This window comes from Neocloeon triangulifer, unplaced genomic scaffold, assembly GCF_031216515.1.
Source record: "Neocloeon triangulifer isolate White Clay Creek 2 clone unplaced genomic scaffold, ASM3121651v1 ptg000003l, whole genome shotgun sequence".
In the NCBI taxonomy this organism is placed as follows: domain Eukaryota; kingdom Metazoa; phylum Arthropoda; class Insecta; order Ephemeroptera; family Baetidae; genus Neocloeon; species Neocloeon triangulifer.
This window is the reverse complement of record NW_026775546.1, coordinates 5,280,401-5,302,961: the sequence shown is the minus strand read 5'-3', so window position 1 is coordinate 5,302,961 and position 22,561 is coordinate 5,280,401. Positions and strand designations below refer to the sequence as shown.

General features: G+C 37.1%; 1 protein-coding gene across 50 annotated transcripts in view; it reads right to left on the bottom strand.

Annotated features, from left to right (window-relative positions):
* LOC132193014 (twitchin) overlaps positions 1-13,202 on the bottom strand; it is a 62,535-nt gene extending 49,333 nt beyond the window's left edge. For 45 of the 50 annotated variants that reach the window (XM_059613297.1, XM_059613305.1, XM_059613334.1 and 42 more), the window contains exons 1-12: positions 12,818-12,972; positions 7,753-8,173; positions 7,313-7,334; positions 4,634-4,796; positions 4,020-4,161; positions 2,860-2,995; positions 2,437-2,640; positions 1,801-2,102; positions 1,151-1,371; positions 448-759; positions 293-383; positions 60-232 (exon numbers count right to left, since the gene is read on the bottom strand). In XM_059613297.1, the coding sequence (XP_059469280.1) occupies positions 60-232; positions 293-383; positions 448-759; positions 1,151-1,371; positions 1,801-2,102; positions 2,437-2,640; positions 2,860-2,995; positions 4,020-4,161; positions 4,634-4,796; positions 7,313-7,334; positions 7,753-8,065 (2,079 nt within the window). In that variant the 5' untranslated portion in view covers positions 8,066-8,173; positions 12,818-12,972. Of the gene's footprint in view, positions 1-59; positions 233-292; positions 384-447; positions 760-1,150; positions 1,372-1,800; positions 2,103-2,436; positions 2,641-2,859; positions 2,996-4,019; positions 4,162-4,633; positions 4,797-6,991; positions 7,014-7,312; positions 7,335-7,752; positions 8,174-12,817; positions 12,973-13,075 lie in introns of those variants that run through there. The other 5 variants (XM_059613337.1, XM_059613349.1, XM_059613348.1 and 2 more) reach the window with 3 other exon arrangements.
* Positions 13,203-22,561: the final 9,359 nt, after the last annotated feature.

Below are 22,561 nucleotides of genomic sequence, written 5' to 3'. Positions count from 1 at the left end.
AATCACCCCAGGTTTTTAATTAAAAATTATCAAAAGTTACAATTTTTGGTTGCACTTACCTCCTTAACTTTCTCCACGTGAACGGAGTGCCTAGAGTCTTGTTTCACAGCCGTCGTTTCCTTGAACCAAGTGCACTGAGGCGCGTACTGAGACTGCACGTGGCACTCGACCACCACAGTCCTCCTCTTCACGATCTTGATCACCTTGGGTCTCTCTTTGATCACAGGCACAACTGAAATTATTTTTTAAATTATTAAAAAAAAATTAATTAATGTCAAAGATTAAAAATTACTTTCAATGTTGAGCGTCAGATTAGCATTGAGTTCCCCAAGGGCGTTTTTAATGTTGCACTTGAACAAGCCACCGTCCTCTGGGCCAGGGTCCTTATTTTTTAACATGAAAAAAATAATTATTTATTGTTTTTTCAATCAATTATTTTTCTCTTACAGAGAGTTCTAGCCGGACGTAGTAAATTTCCTTGGTCTGCGTAATGGACATTTTGATCTTGCTGGACTCTTTGATGACGACACCTTCCCTGTACCAGGTGACCGAAGGTTTTGGGTCGGCCTTCATCTTGAAGTCCATGATGACCAGTTTGCCGTTGTTCTCGGACACAATGCGCGGCTTCTCCACGAAAGTGGGGCCGGTGCCCTGCAACTCCGGCTCCGATTCGATGTTCAGGTTCAGGTTGGCGTTGCTCTCGCCAAATTCGTTCTTCACGTGGCACCTGTAAGTGCCGCCGTCTGCGCCCGATGGGTCCTACAATAAATTTTAATTCCAATATTATCGTTTAAAATAAAATATATGAGTGCAAAATATTGGCAATTTTAATAACATAATTTCTCAGTTTTCGCTTTAATTTTAATCAAATTATAGATTTTCAAATAATATATCTCCCCTTAAAAATTAATTTAAAAAAAATTAAATATCCAAGACAACTCTCTTTAAGCAGAAAAAATTACCAAGATTTATGGGCTATTATTTTCGTAAAAATTTGAGGCTCACTCGAATAAAAACTCTTTGAATTAAAAATAAAAAATTGCAAGCTTGGAAAATAAACGTCAGGTTTGAATTTTTTGGTTTTAGTTTTGCTTTTCCAAAATAATTAAATTTTTTTAGAGCTTTATTCAGAAAAAAAGTTTTGTCTAACCTTGATTTCCAGAGACAGTTCGTAGATGTCTTCACCCAAGTCGACGGCCTTGATTATGATCCTGCTCGACTCTGTCACAATGGTGGTTCCTCGGAACCACTGGACTGTGGGCTTGGGCTTCGCGCGGCACTTGCACTTCATGACAATGAGGGTGCCGTCGGCGTTTGGAATGATTTTGGGCTTTTCGACGAAGGACGGCGCTTGGCCGGCGTCGTCTCCACCTGCAACACAGACGACACAGCGAAATTGGTCGGTGCTCCCAACTCGGGCGTCCAAGCACATAGAAAGAAAAATACAAAGCAGTTTCGTCGGCTATTTACACAACGGAACACACACAGAAAGCTTTCGAGACGCCTGCGGCCGCTCCTGCAATGAAGTACAATTAACTGGACGTAAGAAGTGTACGGGGGAGAACCGGGGTGAGAGAGAGACAGGGTGAGAGAGTCACGTCAGAGGGATGCACTGGGGGTGTTGAAATCCGCGCGGTTTGTTTTTCCGAGACACAATTTTTTCTATTAATAACATTTGGATCTAGAGTTATATTGAGAAGAAAATAACGATAGGATTGATTTTTTTTCAGACGAATTGTGCCTGAGAAAAGGGAGCACATTTCGACAACCGGGGGTGCATCCCTGCCTGGGGCGGCCTACCTTGGAAGTTGAGCGCAATGTTGGCATTGCTCTCTCCAAAATTATTGAACGCGTTACACCGGTAGTTGCCGCCGTCGTCGATGGTTGGGTTTGTGATCTCGAGCGTGAGCAGGAAGGTGTCTTTGCTGAGCTGCTTGTTGGACATTTGCACGCGCGAGTTTTTCGAAATCACTTTGGTGCCCTGGTACCACGTGATGTCGGGCATCGGGTTGGCTTCGAGAATGCACTCCATCACCAGGTTGTCGCCGTCTTGACGAATGGTTGGCTTTTTCGGGAACCGCGGCGCCTTTCCGTCCGGAATTCTGGAAATTAATTTTGTAAATTGATTAATTAAAAAAATTTAAAATTGTTTACTAAATAGAAGGCAAGAAATTTTTGAACAAAAGCATCAATTACTGAATCTTTTCACAATAAAGTAATTTTCTATCCTCATGGATATTAATTTAAATTAAATTTAAATAAATATCTATTTTATGCAGTGCTCATTTTTTAATTAATTTTTGTCACTTTGAAGGGTTTTACTTCAAGAACAATACAAATAAATATAGGATCTTTAAATTTGTCATACTATTATAAAACATAATATCAATTTTAATCATACATAATTTATAATATTTTTCTGGTTTTGAAACTTACTTTGGTTTGTCGCCTCCCTCAAAGTTAAGGTTGATGGTTGCGGTGCCTTCGCCGTGCTTGTTCTTGGCCACAGCCTTGTACTCGCCACCGTCGCTGTTTTCGACGTTGGAAATTTCCAATTTGACCATGTAGTAGAGTTTCTGGTCTGGCTCCAGCGTGAATTTAAAGCGTCCTCCTTCCTTGAGAGATTTCGCTCCGTGGAACCTTAAAAACAAATTTAAAATTCTTCTTGAGTATTCCCAAATAATTTTCAAAATCTTACTCGTCTTGGAAAAAAATAAGCTCGATAGTTATGAGAAATAAAATTGCAAAATATTTTGATAACTTTGTTAAACTTTGAAAGCTCAAACTTTGATGTATAATACACCTGCCTTTTGGCCGAGTGTTTTTTCTTGAGTTGCTCACAGGCGGGGTCGTACTTACCACGTGACTGTGGGCTGCGGGTCTCCGACGAGGCGGCACTCGAAGATGATTTTGTTTCCGTCGTCGGACTGCCTGATGACGGGTCGTTCGGTGAAGGTGGGCTTGATTCCGTCCGCAGGAAGAGGTGCGGCATCGCCTAAACGAAGGAAGGAACCTAGTGGCGTGCTCAGCTCTCAATCAATGTGTCTCCGACAAGATGACTCTCAGCATGAATTTGCAAAAATTATCGGAAAAACTGCGGGGGACTGCGGGGGTGGGCGGGGACGAATTATAGCAGAGATTAAAAAGCTCAGCATCTGGGTCTGATATTCCTCCGACTGCTGTCTATGTGTTTGGCTCTGTTTGTTAAAAAAAAAAGTATCGGACGATTCTCTTGGCTGTTTGTTGCGTCAGCGGCTCCCAAGAAATTAATATTATCCAATAGTTCACATTGCATTGAAGAGTCTCTTTTAAATTTTGATGAAAAAAATATTCCTTTTGCAAAACATGCCAAAGCAAGACGTGTGCTAGTTCTTTTTAAACTTGAAACTGCAAAACGGCTTTTATAAAAGGTTAAAAATTCCAAAAACACAGCGCTCATAGTCTTGAAATATGAGTTTCTGACGTTTTTTGTCAGTATTTTATCAAATAAATTAAATTGATTAAGTAAATCCAGGTCAGTGATTAATCACTTTCAGGGACGGACTGGCTCACAACCAATTTATAACACAAATAATTATTATTTGAAGAAGAAGACGAAGAAAGTGGGTGAAATATTTTAGAGTTTGAACTCTTTTCTTTTGATAAAAAAAAAATGGTACAAAAATAGCAAATATTCAGTCCATACCTGTTTGGTAGTAGGCAAAAATCACTCATTTTAAAATTCGAGTGGTGCAAAAATTAGTAAAATCCGCTATGAAAAATGTTGTGTTTGGAAAATGAGTGAAGCAGAAAAAGAATCCAAGAAGAAATGTGTTTAGATTTTTTTTAAGAGTGGATTCGGGATGTTAGGAGGGATTATTATTATTATTATTTATATACCACTGGCCGAACACTAGATATTTTGACTGTTTAAATGATTAAAGCGAGATAAATTTACGGTAGAGGTGAATAATCGACTATTAATCAAAAAGTGAGAATCTCGAGAGAAGCCATCTGTCAGCACACAAAAACAAACTTACTGTCGAAATTGAGGCTGATTGTGGCGTTGCTCTCGCCCAGCTCGTTCTTGGCTGTCACTTTGTACTTTCCAGCGTCCTCCACAGTGACATCCTTGATCTCCAGCGTTGCCGAATACGAATTGCCGTCCTTTACAACTGTTATCTGCAAATAATCACAAGAAAAAAATTAGAATTAGAAAGAAATAACCTTTAATCCTTTAAAAAATTAAATTTTTGAATTAGGAAATTTGATTTGGATGATACATTTTGAATAATAATTAAAGGTTCAGTACAAAAGAAATTACTTTAAAACAAAAATCAAGCTTCTCTATGGATAAGCAAGTTTTTTTAAACTAAAAATAATTTTTTCGCTTTGATCAAATTTTGTTTGTTTAAAAACAATGATTTGCCAATTTCATTGAGACTGACACATGCAAATCTGTTGGTCTGCAAGGCTGTGCTCTAATTTTAGAGGGTTCTTAAACTTCACGCCCTCTTAATTTTACGATCTTGCGGCTCGGAATTTATAGCATTGCCGATGAGAAAGCGGGCTTAACGCGAATTTTTCCGCAAAGCCGCCGAGTTTTGCGAAAGGTGCTTAAAAATCGTGTGCGCAATTTTCGAAAGAAACTCACCCGGTGCCTGGCGGAGTCCTGCACCATGTCTCCGCCGTGGAACCACGCAACAGTTGGCTTTGGATCGGCCTGGATTCGGCATTCGAATAAGAGTCGTTTCCCGTCCTCCTCCTGTCTGATGGCCGGTTTCTTGGCGAATGTGGGAGCGATTCCATCGATTTGCCTATTCAAAAATTATTTGTCAAAAAGTAAGTTTTTTTATCATTCATTCGGAATAAATCACACAATTCAAGTAGCTCTCTTCACAAGTATCTATTTTTTTCAAATTGAATTAAATTGCTTTTCTTGTAAAAATAGTTTCAAACTTTTGTTTTTAAATGAAATAAAACCTGTGCAATAAAAATTTTTTAATCAAATTATATCTAGCATGAAAATGATTTCATTTTATTATTTTGAAGTAAATTTTTCTGAAGAAGAGAGCCACTTTTTATGCACAGCGTCTAGTCCACGATTCCATTTACACTCTTTGGCCAGCCACACTTTGGATACGCCACCGACAATTAGAGATCACCACCCTAATTAAAGTGGCCGGTGTCTCTCTTTCACTTTCGCTTTCGTGCTAATCCCGCGCCGCCTTTTGGCAGCAGGCGATGTCGCCCGAAATCCACACCGCGTCAACCACGAATTTCACTCAGATTATTCATAATCGCAGAGGAAAAATGCGACGAGTGAAAGTTCGCGTGTTTCGGACTCGGACGCGAATTTGAAGTGTGGCCAAACGCGCGAGCGGAATCCTCGAGTCGTTGTAAAAGGTTATTTTCGGCACTTTGACCTTATGGGCGCGTAGACGGGCGCTGCTGCTTCTAATCTGGCGGCTGATTATCTAACGTGTGATTTCATTGTCCTCAAGAGAGGCCCCGTCGTCTTTGAAGTCGATTCAAAATTCCAAAACGCGCATCAAAGGATTGACGACAAATATTTTATTGGAATTTTAAATTGAAAATTCCAACATAAAATATTGAAATTATTCAAATGCGGAATGAATTACAATTTTATTGCAAGAAAAGAACAATATTGTTTCTGATAAAATGTTCCGCAAAAAATTATAAATTTTTCAAAAAACTTTATTTAATGTAAATTAAATTTTTTAAGAAATTGAACAATGAATCTTCACATATTTTTTGTCGTACTATTTAGCATATCCGTTTTTAGGCTTTGAGCTAAAAATATCTATTGCTTAATCTTAGTTTAATCTGGCAAACTTGTTTCAGGAAATCAAAATCTTGGTTCCTAGATCTGATCTAGTTTTATTTTTATCTACAAATTTCTAGTTGAAATCTTCACTGACGTACCGATTTTTTTTCTTTTACAGAACGTTTGATCATTTTTTTTTTTAAAGAAAATAAATTATTTGATTTGAATTAGTTCGGAGTGTGAAGGAATAAATGGCACAATTTTCAGCAATTGTGCTGCCCATACTGGCAAACGTCCAACAACGACTAAAACGACCCATTTCGCGGATGTGACTTTTTCCCACATTGTTTTGTGCAAAAAAAGTTTTGCAAAAATAGAGTATATTTCAAGCAAATTTCTAAAATTTATCAACCTTTTCTTTGCAAATTCCCATTTTGAAGTAATGACTTGAGTAAAAAATAAACACTTTAATTAAAAATCTCTTTGAAGACGGAAACGTTTCGAGGAATTATGTAAATTTCAGTTTGAACTCTGTTACAATTCTCAGAGTTGAGAGTGAAATCCAGTTCAAATTGCTCAATCCAGCCGCGAAATTTCCGAGAAACTGCAGAAGCGGCGAGAAGCGATACGGCCGCGTCGCTAATTTTAGCCTCGGTTGGGCCACATTCACTCCGTCACTCAGCCAACGCACGAACGAACGTCCAGTCAGTTAGTCTAGTTTCGTGAAGGGTTAGCTCACACAAGACACGGGACGCGAGTGTCGCTCTCGCGTGTGGGCAAGTCGAGATTTGCTTTGAGACAAAGGCAGGGGCGACGGTTTTTCAACTTGAACGGCTGAGAATAAGAGGCGGGTTTACTTTACGGACTTAATCTCTCGCGAAAGAAATAAAGAATGAGCACCTGAGAGAGCATCATTCTTCGCGCCCCTTGTCAAGAGCTAGGGCCGAATTTCGCAGCTTTGAAGCTCTGAGACTGATCGCTTTTTCATTGTCGGCCAACTTGAAAGGCCGAGAGAAATAAATGAGTTTAAATTACATTTCAAAAAATGCCATTCATTTTACTCTAATTTTTGAGTCAAATGCTACAATTTTGAAAAATTGGTTTTTTCCTCTTTTATTTTGAATGTTCAACATTTTCAAAGGAATTCCGTCCAATTTTCTCAGCCGCCCAACGTCGAGACTTACGGTTAGCCCGGGATTAATTGTTGTTATAGGGGAAACTCACCGTTTACGCGCTGCTTCAGCAGCTGAAAATAAAAGTTCAACGAATGCATCTCACGACTATCGATATTAGAAGGGGTCTAAAGAAAGAAAGATGCTCGGAATGTGTTGTGTTCTGGTGCTATTAATAATTTTACTCGTGGGCTATTTCAAGAGAGAGTGCTTTGTTATCGAGTGTGTTATAAAATTAGTGTTCCGTCTGATTAGTTTAGTAGTAGCCAGAAGTAGAAGAAATGCATTTGTGTGCAGGCGTGTTATCTCGTCTTTGGTGTGAATACCAAGTGAGTTTATCGCACGTGGCAAGAGTGGGTGCAACTGGACTTACTTTTCTCTTGGTTCGTCAGCCGCTGAAATTAGATTTCAAGTGTACTGTACTTGTTTTCATTTCATCCGATAGGGAGTTGAAAAATGTGTTTTAATAATAATTCGTGTATCCTGTTCAATTTGGGAGAAAAGGGCCTTGAATTGAAATTTTTAAAAAAAAATTGACTCAAATCTATCAAATATTAACATTTCTTCAACCAATATAATTGCTAGCAATTTTTTTTTATAATTAAATAATAAAAGATGTTGGATTGCATGGAACTTTTAAACTTTTGTTTTGAAATGAATTTCATTTTCAAATAAAAAATTTAATTATTATTTGCTTACTAAAAATATCATGGATTTTTGATGTTTCAATTTAATCAATTTTCAATCAAGACCCTTTACAGAGTGTACAAAAAATTAGAAAAATTCCCGTATATTTTTGGGAAATGTACTCACGACTGAAGTTCAGGTTGATGGACGCTGCAACCTCGCCCATCTTGTTCTTGGCTTTGACCTTGTAGAGGCCGGCGTCGGACTCGATGACGTCATCCAGCTCGAGCACCACTAGGAACTTGTTAGCTCCAACGGGCTGGATGCGCATGAAGGTTCGTCCGTCCTCGACCAGGTGCGTTTCGCCCCGGTACCAGTCGATGTCCGGCTTGGGCGAGGCCAGCAGTTGGCACTCGAACACCAGCCTATTGCCCTCATCTTCTTGCCGCAGCTGAGGCTTCTGCGTGAAGCTCGGCGCGAAGTCTTCGGCCACCCCCATCCTGGCAGGCCGGCACCACTACGCCTTCCTGATGGATGTGGTTGGTGGTGGCGATCTCACCCCCTAAAACTATGCCGCCTTCCTCACGCTGTGGCTCCTGCAGCGCTCCTGTCAAAATCAAATCCGCAACGGTCACTTTCAATCTCAAAATTTGGTTTGGAAAACAACAAATTCGGCTGAAATCTTTAAGGATCTAAATCAATTTAAAGAAAGACGGGTCGTTTGAGAGTGAAATTTGGGATTCAACAGCAACGTAAAATGCTTTACCGAGGCTCACAGCGGTGGATGTTTTTTATCTCGGAAGTTTCAGCAAAATCTTTTCCAGTGATAGTGCCTTTTTTCCAACAATATTCTTTCATTTCAAAATAATCGTTTTTCAATAATTGAATTTAAACAATGTGGACTTATCAACAACAATAATATAAATCTAATCCAAAGAATTTTGTATTTAAAAAGATAACAAAGCTGTTTCTTTCATAATTGTGCTGCCAAATTATTACAGGTTTGATATTTTTTGATAAATTTTGAAGAAATATTCATAATTATTTGCATCCTTATTTCAAGTCAAATTTAAATTCTCTTTAAATTTCTGATCTATTTCAAATAACTTAAAATTGAATTAATTTATATTTTTAGCTTCAAGATTAATTTCCAAGATAAATTTTAGAGGCTTGTGTTATTGAAAAAATGATCTTGATTAAATTATTTTCTATTTCATTTTCTTTGATACGGTAAAGTATTTAAACCGAGTTTGATAACTTCTGAAGCATAATTCATCACAATTACAGCTCTTACTGAAGCAATTGGAAGTATTAATTAAAATTATTATTAACAAATGACAAATAATTCATTTTTTTTCTCAATAAATTTAATAATAAAATTGGTAAAAATGATAAAAATGATCATTAACTCTAAATACCGTCAAAGATTAAGATTAATATGAGTTTTTTAAAAGTAATTAATTGAAATAATAATATTTATTTCTGGAAAATATATAGAAAGTCTTCTGATTAAAAATTCTAAACCAATGCTCTCCTTTCCTTTAAAAGAAAAAAAACCCGTGCAAAACAAATGCGTTGAGGTTGCATAACACTCAAATCTACAGGAGTTTTAAACCTCCTACAAAATAAGCCTTGACAAGCTTTGCAAAAACGTGTAAGAAGAATTTACGCGCAGTTTATTCGGTTCCGAAAAAACATCAAAGACGACTAATGTCTCTTTTCTTATTCCCTCTGCTCTAAGTGAGCAGCAAAATTTTTCGTGTGGCTAATTCCGCGTGTAATTAACTCTCGTTATTTTCGCGCTCTCCGTGCGCCACCTAATTTTTTCGGCGTCAAAAGCAAACAAATAAATCGCAGTTGTCATCGGCGTTGTTTATTTTCAAGGCATGTATCGCGGTGGCGGCGCCCGCTACTTTTGCCAATGCTGGACGGAGAAATTTAAAAATAAATCGCAAGAAAAACGCGAGAGTGATTCACGCGAGCCATTCGATTTAGGCCGCGCACAACAACACCCACAGAAAGTGACGGCAGGTGACTTTGAAATCGACCATTGTATATTGTGTGCCCGCCGGGGTGAAACTCGAAACGCCACCTCTGCCTCTGCCAACGCGCAAGAATGTGTCAACGCTTTTCATGTCCACTTTTCCGTGCATTATTTCTGCCGGACAATCGGACAGCACGGCAATTAGAAGTCTGTTTAGCGAACGCAATTAATTCCGTCTCTGTTGGACGTTTGAGAGCTCCGGTCTTACTTTCGTAATGCAATCAAAGGGGCTATTTTCGAAAACTGCTTTGTCTTCCAAGAGCTCGATTCAAGCTCAGGATTTTATATTTAGAACACTCCATTAACATGATGTTGTTATATAACGTATAAATTGTACCTTTTTTTAAAATCAAATTTCATTGAGCTTTAGAATGATTAAATTAGTTTGGTATTTAAACAGAACGAAGAATTTTAATTTTATAAATAAATTGAGTGAAATTTATCAGTTTGTGGCACAATTGTAATTATCCACTAGGGGAAAAAGAATTTTTTGCAACAATTAAATCTTGAAAGTTATGATTAAATCATTAACAAATCTGAGAAATCATTTTCTTATTAAATTAACCCATCCATAATATTTTTGTTAAATTTGTTACATTCTTCTTGCTAACGGGCCTTGATGCGATAGTCTTAACAATGGCTAAATAATGATAAAAAAAGCTTTTAATAGTTTTTTTAATAAGTTAATTCTTTTAAATATTCACATTTATCCTTGGACAATGAGTTAAAATTTAATTATTTCTTTTAAATTTTAATTTTATGGTTTAATTTTGGCCCTTTTCCACTTCTCTTAAATTTTTAGCATGTCCATTTAAATTCATGAGCAGCTATATGAAACGTTGGAAACAATAAAACTGATCTTAAATATCGCGAAACGACGCTTTTAAATGGGATTGTCGTCATCAAGTGTCTCATAATTCGTGCTTGGCGTTGCATAACTGGGCAGCAAAATGCAAGTCGTTCGGCGAAACGGCCGAAATTTACGGCCGTCACGAAAGGGCTAATTAACAACAATAAGGCCGACCGGTGGTAAACAGAAGTGACTACTTTGTGCTTGATTTCACTTTGTCTTATGTAACCGACGCGAGAGATGCACAATATTGTTCTAGATCCGCGCGCGGTGGCGGCGGCATTAATTAGCTTGGCACCGGCCACAAAAGAAAGAATCGCACAGCCACGACGACCCTCGGCTGCGCCGCTTCACTTTAATTAGAAGACGGACGGAGGTGGACGTTGTCGAACTTTGAGCGAACGCGCCTGATAAAAAGTCGCTGCGAATCTGAAGGACGCATTGTTTCTTTTTGCCTTGCCACTGACAAGTAGAGAAAGAATAGAGAGAGCGAAAACAAATTGCGTTTGTTCTGTTAAATCTCTGTTGGTCATTTTTCTAAATAAAGTTTTGTTTGAGAATGCCTTTGGCTGACAAACAAATTAATGAAAAACAATACAATTCTGAGCACAAATAAATTATCATTTTTTCAGTACATAATTGATTTGAAAACTTGAATACACACATTCTCATAGATAAAAATATGTGAGACACGCAATCTCTTATTTTTTTCAGTGAGGTAAGCCCGGCTTCAATTTTGGGAAAAATTTAGTTTGGAAATTTTCAAAATAGAGACAGAGACTTCGAGTTTTGTTTTAAGACCAACATATGGACTAAAAAGCTGACGATTGATAACAATTTGCATTTCAACCTTCAATATATTTATATAGATTTTTACCCCCCCCCCCCTAAAAGTAGAATGATTCACTTAAATTTATTTATTATGCATGAAATTAGTTAGAAATCAGAGGTTTCCTTTGAACTAATTACGTAATCGTCTGTAAAATTAGTGGCAAATTAGTGCCAGTTGTATTTCGGAGCTCAAAATAATATCCCCGAGAGCTATTTATTTTTTTGATCTTGAGGCTGCCGAGCTTTTTACAATTCTTTTCATCCTGCTGTATTTACTTTGCCGGGCCAAAACGCGGTGCTGATTGATTGGCGCGCCAGTCACCGGACAGATTTATATCTCGCTCGCGGATCAACGGCCAGCAAAGAATGCAATCGGAAGACTTCGGACTGCACAAACGGCCCATCCCTTTTTTCACTTTTGACTTTTGAGTGGGACTTCTGTTTTAGATTTTGAGTTGAAGTGGGTTGGCGCCCGTTTTGCTCCATTTGTTCACCGGGGCTTAGTCAGCGTCTGTTGCGTGGGGCGAGTGATTCCCGAAAGGGTGAATCAGCGCGTTTTATGCAAGGGGCTATTGAGAGACAATCGGTGCAGGTTTGAGAGGAAACCGAGACGCGGCTCTCTTTCTCTCATCTCGCGCTCTCTATTTTCAACTGTGATTTGCTCTGTGCAACCAAAATAACCTGGCACTGCCACGGACTCTCTTCTACTTCTTCTTCGCGAGCCGAGTTTGAGACTGTCGGTCGGTTGGACCAAAAACGCCTCTGCAAAATGCACGGCTCAAGTTGACATCCGCGACCCCGTTCTCGGAATGCACGTCCGCCTTGTGTTATGTAAACGAGCGAGAAATCCGAGGAAAGAAGTCAAAAATTCCCAGCGAAAAAATGAGCGGTTTATTTCAGACGTGGAAATTAATGAGCCGTCAAACGAAATAAATATGTTTCGGTTCAGACGTGCCGAGGTGCAGTTCAAAACAGTAAACAAAGTTGAAGAATGCACGTAGGCAGGAGCCAAATCACGATTTGAAAAAAAAAATCTAATTACTCTCGGTGCCCTTTAAATTTTTCTGTGTCGTCACAGGAATGCCCATTAAAGTTCAAGTACCTCGAGAAGCAAATGATATCAAACTTGAAGTGGATTTAAAATGAATTCAACAAATAAATAATAATTTCAAAGTACTTATTCTTAAGAGAAATTTAAAGCTAATTTATTCAATAACAAATATTAAAACTAAATAAAGTGTTCATTATTTCTTATGTTAAAAGCGCATCAAGCAGATTAAAAAAAAAAAAAAATATATGAAACAGTAATAAATTTACGAAAATAATAATTTGGTTCTCAATGATTATCAATAAAATTAATTTGAATAAAGCATGAAAAATTCATGTTTTATGTAATCAAAAAATAAAGGAATTCCAATTTAAATAAAAATAAATTTTAAATTAAATGAGACCGCGACATTTGCCGAAAAACCTGCCATCGGAATTTATCAAGTCTGGGCAAAAATCCGGGTGGCGAACAAACTCACAGAGTTGCAAGGAAATCCAAAAAGTAGCGGCACAGTCGCAGAAACGGCACTCTCAAAACTAACTCGGTGGCTTCGGAGGAGCCGTCCGAGGACCGCGCGACACACTACTCTGTACCACCACCACCACCGCGTGGAGCGCTCGCTCGGACAATGGAGTGGCCCCTCTGCACCCTTGGCGGCGCACCTACCTGCTGGGGAGTCTCAGTATTCCATGTACCGCGATTAAACGCACTAATCACAAATGCCGGCGGCACTTACCGAAAAATGCGTGACACTTGAGGGTGCAACACGTTTTTTTTCTTGGAGAGAAAGACCCTCGGTGCTCACCACCTAGTGGCTCGGCCGCTAACCACACTCCGGGCCGCCGCTCCCGAAATAGGCTGCTGGTGGGGCGGCCCGTAACCCTATAGCACGGCCTTATATAGAGGCCCGCTCCCCTCCGTCGCTGTCCTCAGACGACAACAGGTGGCCCTAAGCGGGGGTCTGGGGTCACCTTCGCCGCCGCCACACTCAGGGTCCGGCAGGAACCTTCCGAGTCCTTCGGAGGTCGCGGCCTGAGGAAGAGAGGGTTTACGGCGGCGCCGGAGGCGCGACCGCCTCACCGACGCCCTCCCCTTTTCGCACCACTTTTGACACTGACGAGTTGCTTTCAACGTCCACTTTCACCTTATTTATTGCGACGAAAAATATGGAATTCGAGAGTTTTTATGTCCTTGACATACTTATGAAAAAATATGGAAATAGTCTAATATTAAAAATAATATTTTACTGCTTTATATCCTTGGACTTCGGTTTTTAGAATAAAGCAGGAAAAAGTTTTGCAAATCTTTCAGTACAGAACGAGCATAAAAGGGACGTAAATGTCACAATGTTTTACAGTCGAAAAAGTGCAAACAAAATCGCTTTACTTTTTCTAGGAACAAGGCGCTTTGAATCGTTCTTTTTTTGCTTTACGAGGTAAATCAAAGAAAATAAATTGGTTTTCTTTTGCTTTTGTGGAATAAATTAAAAGAAAAATTATTTACTTACATACTTCTTGAGATGGAAAAATGAGAATAATCTATCTGGGAACTCCAGAGCAGTTTTCATAACACGAAAATACGTTGTTGTGTTAAAGGGAGTTCATCGTCCCGTCATAAAATCACAAAAATAAACAATCAAATGGATGGTGTGGATGCAGTTACATTTTTAAAATTCGAGTAGCAGGGGTTAAAAGTGTTCTTCTATTTGTAAAATAAGTCCTACAACTTGATTTGTGAGGTCAAAAGTGAGAATCCAACAAACTGCCAAACCTGAGCCGATACTTTTTATGCTTTGAAAATATATTTCTCAACGCCAACAATCACAAGTTGTGTTGTTGATTGTTGCTTTTACCAAAATTCTCAGCATAACCTTCAAATACGTATGCAAGAATGTAATTCAACAACAAAAAAATGGAGAAGGAAAATAATTAAAAACATGTTTGTTAACAGGATTTTTCGTTGCAGGATGAAATTATAATTAAATAAATAAATAGATAAGTCAATTTAAAAATCCACGTTTGCACAAAAAATGTATTTTCAGAATAAATCCTTTTGAATTCTGATTACGTTATTGGTTAATATAATATATTATCTAGGTTAATTATTCTCAGAGTGCCAAATATTTTTTTTTCACTTTTTTTTTAATTTTTTATGTATTCCAATTTTATTGCTTCCAACAATTGAGACATATTTTTAAACTTCAGTCAAACGCTTTTGGTACATAAAAAAATTATAATCTTCTATGATACAAAGCAAGTTGCCATTGGACCGAAACTTTTCTTTATTCTTTTCATATCCTATCCATCCTTTGAAGATCTCAAAACTTTTGTTTGATCCTGTGCGAAATTGAGCGATTTCTGCCAAGACTGCACCAATAAACAAAACACACGGCAATCAAAGGGTCGAGGAACTACCGGCCATTTGGAAGGAAGGAATAGGCTAATATTAGCTTGCCAAGAGAGGATTCCGATCGTTCGCGGCCTGATTTTTCAAAGACAAATAACGCACCGCCTGCGCCTCCACGGTGACAAACGCGCCTCTCAAACAGTTCTGACGTCCCGAATCCGTTGACGTTCAAATTTATTGTACTTTAATCTGCAGGCCGAGCGCCTCGATTTCGAAAACGGGGATCGGCTTGGAAACAATTAACGTCAGTTTTTATAGCAGTTTAGAATTCGATGGAGTTATTATGACAATATCAGACTAAAATTGAATTCTTCCATTTTTCTTCATACAAATGTATAAAAGTTTGTCTTTGACGTTTGTCAAAAAATAGGTTTTTATTGAGATAGAATAAATTTTGACTGGCCGAAATATAAAAAAAATTTAATTCAAGACATAAAAAAATGTTTTGTTTAAAAGAAATCAAAACATAATCACAGGTTTTTCATAATTTCTGAGGGAAAAAATTAAAATAGTAAAATTTAATTTGCATTAGACATCATAGTGTATGAAAATATTGTATTTTATTTTAAGAAAAAGAAAAATCACTTGTCACAGTTCAGTGTTTTGAGATTTTTCCAGAGCTAGTCGGGTGTTGAAGCAAGAATTCCATTTCTCATGTGCCAATTAGCGCAAAAACAACTACCGTCGGTGGCTGGAGCAAAAAATAAAGCCGCTTGGCACGGCCGCACTTTTGGGTCCAGCTTTTGACAAGCTCGTCCGTTTCTCTCGTTCGGCGGAATTTCACGGTCACTGATTTCATTTGGCTTAATTTTTAGGCGCGCCGCCTTTCGCGCTCTAATATTAGCCGCGCACAACAAATGGGACAGCTATGAATGATGGTGGTCGAGCTAGGGCTGCTGAGAGCCGCTGGCCGCGATTGTGCCGTCGTCGTGCATCAGCAAAAAATCAGAACACATGCGGCAAAACAGCGGCAGGTGATGTCCCCAATAAATAAGGGCCGCCCCTACGATGATAATGTGTATAAATTTTTCCACACGCTTGCCCAAGAGACTCAAACAATTTCGGTCCTTTGATGTTTGGGATAATGGCAAGAAATAATAGACACTTCAAGTCGCAATTATTATAATTGGAACTAATTTTCAATTAATTATATTCCATTATGCAATTACATTCCAATTTGTGAGATAGTCTTAGAATATTGAGCTTTTGTTCAAACTTTATTTGGGGGAAAAATATTAAATGATAAAATTTAATTGATCAATTAAATTGTTGTTTATTTTTGTCATCTTTTCAATGAATCGAATTAAATGCAATAATTAAAAATATAAATTTTCATTTCAAAGCGAGAGCACTTTATTTAATACCTCCTAAAGAGCTTTTCTCAGTCAATTAGTTCAAACTTCCCGTCAACAAAGTCATTGTCTAGCAATTAAATGTTTAATGCAAGCTTTCGAAATGCACTTGCTTATTTTTGTTAAATTAATTTGATTGCGAGCCCAGCTGTTCCAGTTTCTCAAACGTGAGAGAGCCACAAGCATATCTACAGAAAAGATCACACTCGTTAACCCAGATTTGGAGACGTTTAGCGAAGAGTATTTCAGGAATTAGTGCTCGCGCGGGTTTGCATTTGCCTGCGAGATTGAATTAAGACTTAATTTTTTTGGTGAATTTCAAAAAGGATCTTACAAACAACTTCATTTATGTAGCAAAATCAAATGATGCAAATATAGAGTTTGGAGTTGTATGTGTGAAGTTGATGAAATTTTTAGTTCATAATTGTTAGTGTTGTCTCTTAATTGTGAAATATGACTAAAATTAAAGCTCTATCAACAACCTAAATATGATTAAATAAAACCTTGTCATTACACGTATAAAACAATTGAATTAAAAAATATTTTGGTAATGATGAGGCTCTCTGCAGGGATGGGGTTTTTTTAGATCTTGGAAGTTTTAGCAAAATTCTTGCTAGTGGTTTTCGCCAACAATTCTTTTTTTTTAAATAAATTTTTTTTCCAAAAAATGAAACAATGTGTTGTAACAATGTGCAATGCATATCTTTTAATTTAACATTGTCACTTAAAACACTTTTTAATTGAAATAATTTAAACTCATATCAGTGTTGTTTCTTCTAATGATACATTTTTAAGAAGAGACATTTGTTTGATATAAAATAATATAAAATTAAAAAATCTACAAAATCATAGTTCATAATTATGAATCTCGATTAAGAGCTATGATATTTTTAAATAAGAAAAATATATTTCTGTGAAAATATATACAACAAAAGAAAAATTTCCAAGTATTTAAATTAAATAAATTGTGTTTAAAAATAAAAATCCAAATTTACATTTAACCTTTCCCGAAGCTTCTTGTGACCAATTCTGACCTCACCCTTAATATAGCTTCACAAAGCAAAAGGCTTTGCGATGCGTCGCCGGTGAGGTGCGTGTGGCCGTCGCAACCAACATTTGTTGCCATCTATCAAGTTAAAATTCGCGTCTCAACACTTTAATTGTGTCCCCGAGGGCGGACGTGCGACGCTCTTTTGCGCGATTGACAAAGGGGTGTCCTGTGCTGCGTGAGGCAATTTTTAATTGAGACCGTATCAAAAATAATTTCGAAACAAATAACAGAGAATGAGAGAACAGGGCGCGTTCTTGTGCTTTTACGGGCCCATTAAAAAAGAAGCAGCCACCGCCGGGGCTCCGATTTCTTTTTCTGCGAGGATTAGGACCGTAAAATACACTTTACGCAAGCCGAATTTAATTCTCGCCCGTTGGCAAATGGATTATTTTAATTACATAAAATTAACTCGGCACTTAACTCGTTCCGCTCGTACGAGTGTGTGTTTTGCTTTGTTTTGTTTGGGCGGCTGTTGTTGTCCGACATGAGAGAGATGTGTTGATCTTGCTCTCTGCTCGGCCGATATTAATCAAAACTTGCGCGGTCAGTGCACTCGCGGAGTGCATTTTTGCTGTTAAGTAAGAGGCTGAAAAACGACGCAGCAGACGGCCTCTAGAAATAGCATGCAAGCCACTCTAGAATAGATTGAGTGATAGCACGTCGGCTTGCGGCACAGCAACATGAGACTTTCCATAATTTTGCAGAAATATAATCTTATTATGACTTTGGAAACGAACTTATGACTCGCTCAGTTAAAATCTGATGAATTTTATTTAGACAGAGGTAAATCTTGCCAAAAAAATTAATGAATATTTAATATATGCAATTAATGAAATTGTTGAAATCATTCCAGGTTTTAGAAATAAAAACCTTTATTAAGATTTAAATTAAAAAAGTTCCACAATGAAAAACAATTTATTTAAAAAATAAGAAAATGACCTGATTACATAATTTTAAATTTAATAAAGCTGATCATCTTTAAGAGAAAAATATTCAAAACTTGTAATCACCGTCAACAGTAAAATTTTAATTGATAGTAAATAAGTGATTCTTTTTTATATAAATTACTTCAAATCAGTTGTAGCATAATATTTTATAATCTTTTCGCAAACTACATTGTTTGGATCTTTGTGATGCGTTCCTGCGCTCAGCTCAACATCTGCCTTCCTGTTTATCGCTCGCCCAGAAAGCAGCTTAACGCTCTTCTTTATTGTCCCCTCGCTTAAATTGTGCACTTCTTGGCCTGCTCAAAACAATGAGGCGTCGTCAACTGCGCCACAACAGCTACTTTGTTAATTAAACTTACGACGACCTCGGAAAACAGAACTCTTGAATTAAATTACTCGTCCGTAACCGATTGTTTTTTGCGCCGGCCCGAAAAATCCACGAGCTCTTTGAATAGCAAAAACTGGAAACATATAGTCAAGCGTAGAGGGAAATGAACGCCTGCAAGTTACAAAATTATGCAACCAGCTCAACTGCCATACATTGAGGTATGCATAAATGGACACAATTTATATCAAAGCCGTTAATTTTTTTTTATAATTTTCAAATTAAAACAGCTCTTGATTTTTTCGCTTCATAATTATTCTGGTAGAAATATTAAGTTAGATCAAAATATTTTGTTGTTTAGAACTTTACAAAATTCCTGAATCCCATCTGCACCTGAACTTGGAAAGCTGTAAATTAATTTAAACGGACAAACAACAACACGTTACCAAAGTGTGTTTACACCTCTTTTCAACATTCCCGTTTATCAGTGCAGCGTCAAAACACAGCCTCTAATTAATTGCATTCTCGGCGGGCGATTCAAAATTTCCCAACGCAATTTGTACACTGCGTTCGAAACACGCGCGAAATAAATTCCTGATGTACCGTGTTTCGCAACCCTTTGGTGCTCAGTGACGTCAGCACAGTGCACGCGAGAATTAAGCTTTTAATTATCCGACGGCGGGCAGCGAGAGAATTCTTCCGTCGCTGCACTCTCTCAGGACACGGTCCATCCATCTGATCTGTCTTCCTCGAGAGCGAGGGAGAATCGCGCGGCCTCCCCACCGACTTGTTTGTTATTTCGCTGCTGTACCGAGCGGCTTCTATCTTGGCCATCAGTGGCCTTCGGATTCCGCCGACGTTGATTAAGGGGATCCGCTCTGGATATTGCACTCGACGCCGATTGACAAGTGGGCAGATTGCTTTGGCTGCCTCGATTGATTTAAAATCTCACAAGAACGTAATGGAACTTCAAGAAGGCTGAAAATCCGTTGAAAGCAATTCGGAAAAAAATTTGCGTCAAATATATAAAAATAATAATAATAATATAAATTCATATAATACTACAGATCCAAAAATTGCACAAATTTTTTTTCAATTATTTAATTAATTTAACTGTTTCTTGGTATGTTTGAAATGATTTTTTTTTTTAAATTTTTTTTATAAATTTTATTATGTAAAAATGTTCACATAATTTGTCAGACGCAATTTTTTAAATATTTAACTTGAGAATTTTTGCATATGTTCACTTTCGACAATGTGTGTTTCACTGCAAACAAAATAAATAGTTTGTACCAAAAGTAGAACCGATCGCCTTCGAGCAAAGTATTTTGGTGCCATGAGTACCCCTGTGCACGTTTCTGAACTTGAAAGCTGCCGGACAAAGAAGCGCAGAAGGTTGGAGAAAATAGTCGAACGTCCCTCACGTCATTCAGCGAGACGATCCCATCTCGGGGAGTGACCATTGTTACGCCCAACAGCAAAATCGTCATTTGTCTGGCAGAACAGAAACACTGATTGAAGCGTGTTGACTGACGCGAGGCGAAATTTTTATGCATCACCTATGACCACCGCCTATTTTGCGCCACTGATTCATGTCAAAATTATTTTGAGGTGTCTTATATTATCCCCCCCATAGAAGATTTTTTTGTTTACAACAATTATTTGAAATTAAATCAATACTAATATGAATTTAGCTATAAACAAAGAATAAAATTAAATTAAGTTTAGAAAAAAGAAAACCAAGACAAAATTTAATTCAAAACCAAAATTATCCTTCCAATTTTATATTGGGAAGTCTCAATACTAATTGTCTGTAAGTAATTTTAAATCATGGTTATTTTTGAAACCGTCTTTATTTTTACAAGGCATTATGAAATAAAGCGTACAATAAAAATAAAAACACACCATATTTCCAAAATAAATCAACTAAAAAACTTGAGTGGATGCAATTTTATATTTTTGCTGAATGAATATTTTTTACAATGAATTTTATATCCATTAGGAAATTTTTGTACATCAATTACATATGGCATAATTTTTGTTCCTCCGCTATAATTCAAATGATTGATATGTAATAAATTCAAAAATATAATACATGACTTTTCTCATTCTCCATTGATTTCTGATGTATCGTTCCATGCACGGTTTGCTTTTCCCAGAGGGTGAAATCATCACGGCACAACCAATTTTTGTTTCTGGCGATTCTTCATAAACACCTTTAACGGCTAAAAATAGTATTACCAAAAATTGAAATTAGTCAAAATATATTTGAGCAAATAAAATAAATGTATATTTAAAAAAAAATCAAAGGCACCGACGTGGTTTTTATAGTTTGATAGAACTATAAAAAAATCTTTCATTAGTTTTTTTATCAAAAAACATCCCATTTAAAAAAGGATTATTTCTACCTTGAACTTTTTGTAGACAAAATTCTTTAAAAAATTAAAATTTACTATATAATTAAAATTTTGGATAATATTTTTAAATTAATGTTACCTTGTCGTGAAGGGGAACAGGCTGAAACAACTGCTACAAGAAGGGCGAAAACTGTGATTATAGCCAAGATCTTCATCGTTGGACGTACTTACAAGTAATTTCATTCTCCGTCGCTCGACTTGTCTTTTTATATAAAGTCAAGTAAAGAACGGAAAGGCCCAAAAGGCCAACGGAGATCACAAAGAAACGATTCTAGGGGTTTTTGCAGCACACAATTCTAGCTATGTCTGCTAGTTTTGCTGCGTTTGCAATACAATTTGCTTACCAGATAATGTCGATAGCCAAGTCGTTCTAAATGATTTGGTTTTTCCCCGAATAAAAATAATGTAATGATATTATAGTGTATAAAATTGTAATCTCAATATGACGCAGATTAATATTTGCGCAATTTTTGTATCTCATGGGAAAAACACGACGATTATATTAAATTAGATTACGCTGACTTCAAATACATTGGTTAGAAATGTTCAGAGAGCGGGTCAAGATTTTTTTAAATCGTTCATTTTTCATACATAATGTTTATGGTACAAGATTATGGTACAATTTCCTTGGATTTATATTTTATTTTAATTCTTTTAAGTATTAAAATATTTTTATCACGTGTAATAAATTGTTGTTTTACTTAAAAAAAATTATTTTTATAAAATTTTGTTCAGACAAGTGTTTTTTTGATCTGGTTTTGATTATTATTTTCAAAATTGTTAGTGTCAGAAGATTTTTTTGTTTTTTTTGTTCCAAATGTCGAGAGAAAGTCAGCGGCGCCGTCTCCGCAGTTTTGTTGCGAATTACGCCTCATTTAAAAATAATACGGCGAGCGCGCGGCAGGATAGTGGGCTAAAAATATTTGCCGCGAGCATTTCATTTCATAAATTATTCCTTCCTCCGGTCATCAACGAGCGCGGCTGTTAGTTCGTGTGCGCGAAAATTGGTCTTCAACACCGGCGCACGCTGTGAAAATAAACCGAGTTCGCGCGCGGAGCTCAAATGAACTAATTTTAAATTTTCAAACGCCGACCCGCGACGCATAATTGAAGTTTTAGTTTCGGCTTGAGAGATTTAGCGGATTGGAACTGGGTGCCCGCGACAATCGCATGACTTTTTGAGAGCCCTCTCGCCTGGCCAGTGCGACGAGCGCGTGCCAAAAATTCCATTGACTCTGCAATCCTTTTCGTCCCACGCCTCGTCGTGTATGTTTGAACCACTACAAAGTTTGCCGCTGAAAAAAGAGCAAACTCTGATCGAATTTCGCAATCGCTATTTTCATAATGAGATGTGCCATGTAAAATTTAATTGCGATTAGTTCCAATCTGAATTTCTGAAAGCGTAAAATGGTCTTTGCAATTTTAGCCTCATTTAGTTGCAAATAATAAGTCTATGAAGCAAAATTAACAGTCAAAAATAGACTTTAGTGAAAACAAAAACAACAAGAACTCCAAAATTCAGGGAAATAAATAAGATTAAAATAAAATTAAAACTATTTTATTCTCATTCTAAACCAATGACCACAGAATAGCAATGTTTAGTTATAAAATTAAGTCAAATTAGTTAACAAATAGAATTCTTGCAATGAATTTAGTGCTCAATATCAAGGCAATTAATTTTTCTATTTTTACAAAAAAGCCCAATTAAACAATTTGTCACATAA